General features: G+C 39.5%; 1 protein-coding gene across 1 annotated transcript; it reads right to left on the bottom strand.

Moving 5' to 3' along the window:
- Positions 1-1,553: 1,553 nt before the first annotated feature.
- akap1a (A kinase (PRKA) anchor protein 1a) lies at positions 1,554-5,578 on the bottom strand. The gene is made up of 9 exons (XM_058412403.1): positions 4,561-5,578; positions 4,271-4,377; positions 3,722-3,880; positions 3,071-3,248; positions 2,759-2,909; positions 2,581-2,648; positions 2,331-2,404; positions 2,043-2,102; positions 1,554-1,871 (listed from the first exon to the last, which is right to left on the bottom strand). The coding sequence occupies exons 1-9, from the start codon at positions 5,576-5,578 to the stop codon at positions 1,809-1,811; spliced, it is 1,878 nt and encodes a 625-aa protein (XP_058268386.1). The 3' UTR covers positions 1,554-1,808.
- Positions 5,579-10,451: the final 4,873 nt, after the last annotated feature.

Raw genomic sequence — 10,451 nt, 5'->3', positions numbered from 1 at the left:
AATATTCAATCCAACTCAAAGACACATGCACATAGATGGCCTAAAACCAAGCACTGTATATTATTTATATTTGCATTTTATATTATTTATATACGTTTTGTAATAAATAAGTCATACATTATAAACCTGTACACCAGCTTTTATACATAAGCTACAGAAACCCCACCCATCCTGCAGTTATTTCACATTTAATAACAATTTTATTCACTTTATATAAAAAGCCATTCTAATTACAACATAAAGACTTTATAAGTCCTTAATATTCAGGATGTCATCTTTATATTATCCCTGAGAAATATTTGAATGTTTCATTAGCGTCCTGAGACGAGGCTATAGTGGGCATTTACACCATACACTTCTACATTTACAACCAAATTTACTGTGAAAAGGGGACACAGTTCTAACACTTTTCATAACTATATGTTCAACATGGGAAATAAGTTAGGTAAAAATCAACCACATCACCTGACATAAAAGTCAGAGCTTTTAAGCTTTGTTGCCTCTTCACTCGACCCAACATCAGTGGGAAAATAAGTGCAGATTCATTCACTCACTCCTAAACTTTTTTTAACCTCCTACAACCTGGCGTTGATACGTGGACATCACATTTTTGGTTGTGTGTACCACTTAATTTGTAACTTGAATCTGTTGTACACACACACACAAAAAAAAAAGTGGCTTCATGTTCAAAGATAATCTCTGGTTATTATATTTATTGGTTCCTCCTGACCCGAAATAGGTAGAAGAAATCTAAAATGCAAGCTCGCGTCTTAGGAGGTTAAAATCTTTGTCCGGAGAGTGTGTAAGAGCTTTTCTGAGATGCTGTGAGGATACAGACTGTGTCTCTCACAAACAGAACTGATGGGGCTTATATTAATGTTGCTATGGCACACCAACATGGTGAAGTCTCAGGGTAACCGAGAATAATAATAAAAAAGTTGAAATGTCAAAGTATATTAGTGGCAGAAAAACTTTTTTTGCCAGAACACTTCACACCTTCACGTTTGTCTGCTCGGAACATTTTAGTTTAGCCGCTGTGACAGCCGATGAGTTTTCCCAGACTGCCACATCACTTCAGGACATTCCCAGCAATGTGTCTCAACAGGTAGGGGGTAAATATCTATTAGTTTAAATTGTATAAGCAAAATGTACAAATGCCAGTAAAAATTGTTTTTAACTGTAGTCAAAACCTCAATTTTTTGGACACAAAAGCAGAAAGACAGGCTTTTTTACAAACACCAGGTGTTACTGAAGTGATTTGAACACAGCAGCACACCGAGAGAATTACTTTAATTTAATTTTTAATTTAATAGAGTGAAGATAGTAGCGCTCCACATGGAGTGCCTTTGTGTAGTCTGTGCTGTAAGCCAGCCGCATGGCTCACATTACATTCACATCCTGCTTAAGATTCCCCATTTTTTGAAACAGGAAAAGACGTGCAGAAAAAGACAAAAAAAAAGAATTCTCCACAAAACAGCGATAAGGAATTAGACATCATCAGTACAGACATTCAACCAAACACAAATGAAGACATTTCACAGATGCACCTTAAATATACAAAGAAAAACTAAATCTTAAAGCTTAGTTTACATATACAGAAATATACTAATGTGTACTACATCCTACACGTAAGCTCTTCCTGACTTTATGCTGATTTTTTTTTCTCCATATTTTTATTTAATTTTTCTTGAGGAAGTCAAAGTTTCCATATGCCACAAAAACATCCAATGCATGTTTGCTCACACAGGCCTTGGTGCACGCATAGCAGGGCTAGAGAAAGAAAGCGTGGACATGTAAAAGCTTCACCATCAGTGGCTGTCCAACCACGAGCAAAGGCCACGATCCACCAGCCATCCATTCACTGAAATCATCTACATCAGCAAATAGGACACAGCATGCAGCGTGATGCATCTCATTAAGTTATGGGGCCATGTAGGTTAAATCCTACTTAAGCAGGTGACTCAATTTGATATCAGTGTCTGTAGCAATGTTATCGATGAATAAAAAAATTAATAAAATCAATGAATGTTATCAGTACAAACCTCTTCTCCCATATGTCGCCACATGTGCACTAAGGGCAGTCCAGTCTGACTGCCAGTCACCTGAGGACAGAATAAACACACACACTTATTCTTTAGAAATGACCATGGAGCACATGACCTCCTCTTACAAAGCTGAGCAGTAATTTTAGACCAAACTCCTCCTGCGTACTGATCACGTCTGATGATATGGATCACAGAAGATTAAGTAAAAACACAAGCTGTGTTCTATTCTTTTGAGAAAGAGATCAAAACAAGAAATCAGGAACGTTCAGGATATCAGTTTTGCACCTTCATGATTAAAGGGATCCCTTGTGTTAATTCCTCAAGAGTCTCTTTAGCTTCAAATGAAAACGTCTCCTTTCCTGAGGAATCATAGGAACAGCATTATATTCTACAAAATCATCAAACTTATCTAACTTGGCCTGATACAAAATCCTCTCATTCTAATTTGACAAGATGCTGTACTTAATAATCATACCATGAATAAATGATTGACAAAGTAAGGAAAATTAGGTACACTTTACAGTTACTCACATACCTGGCAAAGGTGCGATGTTTTCTAACATAACTTCAGATGCTTGGAAAGGCAATGTCACAAAATCTGATCTGCAAAAATAAGCAAAACTGTGCACTTTTTTTTTTTTTGAAGTATTCACAATCCCATTACAAGCAGTAAAAACAAGTGGGGAAATAAAAACAGAAAAAAGAGGATTAACCTGATCTGCTTCAGAGAAAAGAGGTTAACAGTCACGTAGCCTCCGTAGTCCACGTATCGGATTTGTACGAGATTGGAGTCTTTGTAATGCTGAATAACTTGAGCTCTCCACCAGGCACCATCCGGAGATGGGGCAGCACACAAAACTCCTGCTGTGAGAAAAACAGAAACAATACTCAAATGCTCAGAATTGACATTTTTGTATTGTGTGTGTGCAAACAGGATGTTCGAAGCGTAACGGGAAAAGGCGAGACAAACAGAGGCCTGAAGACAGTATGTTTGTGCACAGATAGAACTTGCTGGCATAGTCTACCTTCCACAGGAGTGGGCAGGCTGGGGCATCCTGAATGGCAGTAGCAGAACAGCATCTGTTCAGTGAGATTGCATAGGCCATAATAGGTGGGGTGTGTGTGCTGCTGAACAAACAGGTAATTTGCTGCCTCCACCCGCGGTACAGTGACCTCCACAGTTCCATCTTGAGGGAGTGGCAGCTAGATGTAAGCATGCACACACACACCTCCATGCATGATTGCATTCACAAAATACATTTATTTGGTATGTCAGGTTGAAGGTGAAAGCTGCTTTTAAAACCAGGGATATGTGGAGACCTGACCACTAGAACTAATCATCACACCTACAGGTGGACCTTTCTGTTGCCACAAAAATCTGTGACTTGCAGAAAGCAGAATAATAAGAAAAGCAAATAATCAATAAATCTCACATTACTTAAAATACCATTAACAAGAACAATAAGAGATTTAACCCACTATCATCCATTTGGCCAAAACAGATAAATAAATGGATTTTCAGCAGAACTGATAATCAATCTGTGGTTTAAACAATCAAAAAGAAAAGACTTTATGTCACCCCTTATAATCAATCAAGGCCTTTCATTTAAAAGCAGATGTTCTTTAAGTTATTTATTATTAATGGATGTAAAAAAAAATAGCAGCCACTTACTTACCCAGGAAGTCATGGGTAGAGAATGGACTGCAGCAGGCTGTGAGCTGCTCAGGCGGTTACTCAAATCCAAATCTTTAAACTTTTTCCTAATTAACGCCAGTGCTTTTTCCACCTGCACCTCAGACCCTGAGTGGAACGGCCTAAAATTAGAAATGTGGTACTGCCTCCCAGTGGACATAGAGTGACAGTACAGATTGAGGGAAAAAAAAAAAAGGGTGGTCAGTATTGACCGGTTGAGTCAAACTCACCCTCTATACGACAGATCTGAAACTTGTACGTGTTTGGAAGAGTAGACACGAATAACTTTGCACCAGAACTTTGTTTCAGGGAGGAAATATACTTCCCTTTCTTTCCAATTAATCGCCCAACCAGGTGCTGCCACAAAAAAATAAGTCAATTTAAAAGCTAATTATTAACAGACCAGGGAAAAACATGGATCAGATAAACCAGAGAAATCTGTGCATGTTGTGAGCACATAAGACAGTGTATAGGGAATCCCATCGCTCTTCCAAAGCCTAAAAAGATACTACTATATGTCAAAGGCACTCACTGCTGGCACCTCTATGTTCCACAGAGTATGAGGCGAATTCCTGGACTGTGTGGCTGGACTAGTGGTGACCCTGCTGTCCATGTTCACACACTGCACTCCATTAGAATCTGTAAAAGAATATTTAATGAAGCACCCATTTCAGGCTTTTAGCCATCTTTGCCCAATATGTATTCTAACAAGTGTATTTATTCATTTGCAAAATTCAGTGTAATAGTGAAAGTAAAATGTTTAAAAATGTCAACTGAGCAAGTGAAACATTTTTGTTAGAGCTGTAATGTTACTCGGCTAACCTTTAGAGGCATCTGCTTTTTGTCTTGAGAGTTTTCCATTTTTGGGGGCTATGGCTTGGTGAGATTCGGAAGATAATGAAACTGTGGAGGATGTTTTCTCTGCAGACTGAGAGTTGCCTGAAGCTATCTCTACTTCTACCCCATCCTGTGAATGCCACGTGCTACAACCTGAATCCTCCCATGCTGGGAACGCTGTAGGGGGGTCATTCAGCTTATGTGCTGGAGAGACAGTTTCCTCCACAGCCTTAGTAAGAGCTCCAAGATCTTTCTTGGTGACTGCTAACATGTTATCCACCTCAAAGTTTTGTGGAGTTACCCTTGGTTCCATATGACCTTTTCTTTTTAAAATGCCACCAATTGCTGTGATCTCTTCTGTAACACCACTGATAACCTCGACGACCAGGCCATCGACCTCACTCAGGCTTGGGCCTCTTTCATTTTGCTTCTCAGACACGTTAGCAACTCCATGTTCTTTGGAGCATACAATCCTAGTGGGCTGCTGAGCAAAAGACTCCGTGTTGATCGCTTTAATGTTCGAGCGACCTTTAACGTTGTCATCCTCTTTGTTCGTCTCCGTTTCGGGCTTCTCGGCCAGAAGCAGAGATGCCTGAGCTTCGGATACCTCCCCTTCTGGTTCCAGGCGAATTCCTTTTTGAAGTTGTACTATTGGCGTGGAGGTGAGAATAGTGGCTTGTGAGGCCCCAGACAGGACAGACGATTCATCCATGGTACTGCTAGGCTGAGAGCAGTTATGGTCAAGATTTTGGTCATCCTCTTGTTTATCCTGTGACTGAAAATACGTTTCCATATCCTGTGCTGCCGGTGTACTTCCACTGGCACCAGCTTCCTGTATTGAAAAGCTCTCTGTTATGCTTTGTTTTCTAGCAGCAGAGGAGACCACCAATTCTTCTCTAACACGCTCACGTAGGTTCCTCTTCTTCCTAAAGGTGTACCAACACCAGCCGAGCAGAGCAAGTGCTGAAAGAGGCACAAGAGGCCTGAGAGGCAACTGCAGCATTTTAGTGCCAGTGGTTCCACTTTAAACTGAGAAGAAAAGAAGAGAAATGTTAGGTGTAACTTCAGGGAATAACACAAGCTCAGCTGACTCAGTTAGTGACCAAAGGCAACAAATGAAAATCCTCTGAATGTCCATTCTAGATGCTATTAAAGTGAATCATTAGCAGTATATTTATTATTTTATTTTTTAATAAACAAAAGTTTGCCAAAAAATAATCTTTGCCCAGTAATCATTGTTCTTTTCCCAAGTGCCAGAAATCGTTCAGAAAAAAATTTCTGCCGTCTAAAGAAACAATATGTTTTACATTGTATAGTATAAATCTATTTAAATAACAAAATCAGCAAGGCACAACAAATAAATATTTATAAAGGAATAATTAAAGTCGGTGTTTAACTTCCACTTATCCCCAAAACTGATCAAATACACGAGACCAATACAGGAAACAACAACAACAATTCTCAAAAGATTCTCTTTACCTTAAAGAACCGAATCCATGAGTCGACTCATTCGGGAAAAATAACCAAAAGGACGTTCAAAATCAGTTTATATTTTAATATTTTGTCATTCAATAAAAGTACTACGTGCTTTGTGCTTTTCCGTGTCATTTGACAGGCTGAATTATATATACAACTAGCAAAAAAACACAACACAAATACGCAAAAATCACCTGTGACAAAATAAGCCAACGTTAGCTTGTTTGCTTGAAACTCAAAACAACAATATTGTACCGAAACAGTCAAAACTATTTCAAACTCACCGCAATAACTTAAAATACGAACCTCCTTATGTGTGAAACACGAAAAAACAACAACATGTGAAGACTAAACGAGGATATTTTACCTTAAATCCAGTGCTGATGGTGAGAAAGTATCGTGCCTGGCTTTTGCGGTAGGCGCACGTGCCACTAATTAATTAACGACCATTATTAACATTGTTGCCAAAGGATGAACAGATTGACGTTCCCTACATAGTGCACTTCTAACTGTGTTAATCACAGGCTTCTATACCCTACACAGTGCACTTCTAACTGTGTTAATCACAGGTTTCTATTCCCTACATAGTGCACTTCTAACTGTGTTAATCACAGGCCTCTATACCCTACACAGTGCACTTCTAACTGTGTTAATCACAGGCTTCTATTCCCTACATAGTGCACTTCTAACTGTGTTAATCACAGGCCTCTATACCCTACACAGTGCACTTCTAACTGTGTTAATCACAGGCTTCTATTCCCTACATAGTGCACTTCTAACTGTGTTAATCACAGGCCTCTATACCCTACACAGTGCACTTCTAACTGTGTTAATCACAGGCTTCTATTCCCTACATAGTGCACTTCTAACTGTGTTAATCACAGGTTTCTATTCCCTACACAGTGCACTTCTAACTGTGTTAATCACAGGTTTCTATTCCCTACACAGTGCACTTCTAACTGTGTTAATCACAGGTTTCTATTCCCTACACAGTGCACTTCTAACTGTGTTAATCACAGGTTTCTATTCCCTACACAGTGCACTTCTAACTGTGTTAATCACAGGCTTCTATTCCCTACATAGTGCACTTCTAACTGTGTTAATCACAGGTTTCTATTCCCTACACAGTGCACTTCTAACTGTGTTAATCACAGGTTTCTATTCCCTACACAGTGCACTTCTAACAGTGTTAATCACAGGTTTCTATTCCCTACACAGTGCACTTCTAACTGTGTTAATCACAGGTTTCTATTCCCTACACAGTGCACTTCTAACTGTGTTAATCACAGGCCTCTATACCCTACACAGTGCACTTCTAACTGTGTTAATCACAGGCTTCTATTCCCTACATAGTGCACTTCTAACTGTGTTAATCACAGGCCTCTATACCCTACACAGTGCACTTCTAACTGTGTTAATCACAGGCTTCTATTCCCTACATAGTGCACTTCTAACTGTGTTAATCACAGGCCTCTATACCCTACACAGTGCACTTCTAACTGTGTTAATCACAGGCTTCTATTCCCTACATAGTGCACTTCTAACTGTGTTAATCACAGGTTTCTATTCCCTACATAGTGCACTTCTAACTGTGTTAATCACAGGTTTCTATTCCCTACACAGTGCACTTCTAACTGTGTTAATCACAGGTTTCTATTCCCTACACAGTGCACTTCTAACTGTGTTAATCACAGGTTTCTATTCCCTACACAGTGCACTTCTAACTGTGTTAATCACAGGTTTCTATTCCCTACACAGTGCACTTCTAACTGTGTTAATCACAGGCTTCTATTCCCTACATAGTGCACTTCTAACTGTGTTAATCACAGGTTTCTATTCCCTACACAGTGCACTTCTAACTGTGTTAATCACAGGTTTCTATTCCCTACACAGTGCACTTCTAACAGTGTTAATCACAGGTTTCTATTCCCTACACAGTGCACTTCTAACTGTGTTAATCACAGGTTTCTATTCCCTACATAGTGCACTTCTAACTGTGTTAATCACAGGCTTCTATACCCTACATAGTGCACTTCTAACTGTGTTAATCACAGGTTTCTATTCCCTACACAGTGCACTTCTAACTGTGTTAATCACAGGCTTCTATACCCTACATAGTGCACTTCTAACTGTGTTAATCACAGGTTTCTATTCCCTACATAGTGCACTTCTAACTGTGTTAATCACAGGCTTCTATTCCCTACATAGTGCACTTCTAACTGTGTTAATCACAGGTTTCTATTCCCTACACAGTGCACTTCTAACTGTGTTAATCACAGGCTTCTATACCCTACATAGTGCACTTCTAACTGTGTTAATCACAGGTTTCTATTCCCTACACAGTGCACTTCTAACTGTGTTAATCACAGGCTTCTATACCCTACATAGTGCACTTCTAACTGTGTTAATCACAGGTTTCTATTCCCTACACAGTGCACTTCTAACTGTGTTAATCACAGGCTTCTATACCCTACATAGTGCACTTCTAACTGTGTTAATCACAGGTTTCCATTCCCTACATAGTGCACTTCTAACTGTGTTAATCACAGGTTTCTATTCCCTACACAGTGCACTTCTGTGTTAATCACAGGCTTCTATTCCCTACATAGTGCACTTCTAACTGTGTTAATCACAGGTTTCTATTCCCTACACAGTGCACTTCTAACTGTGTTAATCACAGGTTTCTATTCCCTACACAGTGCACTTCTAACTGTGTTAATCACAGGCTTCTATACCCTACATAGTGCACTTCTAACTGTGTTAATCACAGGTTTCTATTCCCTACACAGTGCACTTCTAACTGTGTTAATCACAGGCTTCTATTCCCTACATAGTGCACTTCTAACTGTGTTAATCACAGGTTTCTATTCCCTACACAGTGCACTTCTAACTGTGTTAATCACAGGCTTCTATACCCTACACAGTGCACTTCTAACTGTGTTAATCACAGGTTTCTATTCCCTACATAGTGCACTTCTAACAGTGTTAATCACAGGCTTCTATACCCTACACAGTGCACTTCTAACTGTGTTAATCACAGGCTTCTATTCCCTACACAGTGCACTTCTAACTGTGTTAATCACAGGTTTCTATTCCCTACACAGTGCACTTCTAACTGTGTTAATCACAGGCTTCTATTCCCTACACAGTGCACTTCTAACTGTGTTAATCACAGGCTTCTATACCCTACATAGTGCACTTCTAACTGTGTTAATCACAGGCTTCTATACCCTACATAGTGCACTTCTAACTGTGTTAATCACAGGCTTCTATACCCTACATAGTGCACTTCTAACTGTGTTAATCACAGGCTTCTATACCCTACATAGTGCACTTCTAACTGTGTTAATCACAGGCTTCTATACCCTACACAGTGCACTTCTAACTGTGTTAATCACAGGCTTCTATACCCTACATAGTGCACTTCTAACTGTGTTAATCACAGGCTTCTATACCCTACATAGTGCACTTCTAACTGTGTTAATCACAGGCTTCTATTCCCTACATAGTGCACTTCTAACTGTGTTAATCACAGGTTTCTATTCCCTACACAGTGCACTTCTAACTGTGTTAATCACAGGCTTCTATACCCTACACAGTGCACTTCTAACTGTGTTAATCACAGGTTTCTATTCCCTACATAGTGCACTTCTAACAGTGTTAATCACAGGCTTCTATACCCTACACAGTGCACTTCTAACTGTGTTAATCACAGGCTTCTATTCCCTACACAGTGCACTTCTAACTGTGTTAATCACAGGTTTCTATTCCCTACACAGTGCACTTCTAACTGTGTTAATCACAGGCTTCTATTCCCTACACAGTGCAGTTCTAACTGTGTTAATCACAGGCTTCTATACCCTACATAGTGCACTTCTAACTGTGTTAATCACAGGCTTCTATACCCTACATAGTGCACTTCTAACTGTGTTAATCACAGGCTTCTATACCCTACATAGTGCACTTCTAACTGTGTTAATCACAGGCTTCTATTCCCTACATAGTGCACTTCTAACTGTGTTAATCACAGGCTTCTATACCCTACATAGTGCACTTCTAACTGTGTTAATCACAGGCTTCTATACCCTACACAGTGCACTTCTAACTGTGTTAATCACAGGCTTCTATACCCTACATAGTGCACTTCTAACTGTGTTAATCACAGGCTTCTATACCCTACACAGTGCACTTCTAACTGTGTTAATCACAGGCTTCTATACCCTACATAGTGCATTTCTAACTGTGTTAATCACAGGCTTCTATTCCCTACACAGTGCACTTCTAACTGTGTTAATCACAGGTTTCTATTCTCTACATAGTGCACTTCTAACTGTGTTAATCACAGGCTTCTATTCCCTACATAGTGCACTTCTAACTGTGTTAATCACAGGTTTCTATTC

Source organism: Hemibagrus wyckioides, linkage group LG16, assembly GCF_019097595.1.
Source record: "Hemibagrus wyckioides isolate EC202008001 linkage group LG16, SWU_Hwy_1.0, whole genome shotgun sequence".
Taxonomy (NCBI): domain Eukaryota; kingdom Metazoa; phylum Chordata; class Actinopteri; order Siluriformes; family Bagridae; genus Hemibagrus; species Hemibagrus wyckioides.
This window is presented reverse-complemented; position numbering and strand designations above follow the sequence as displayed.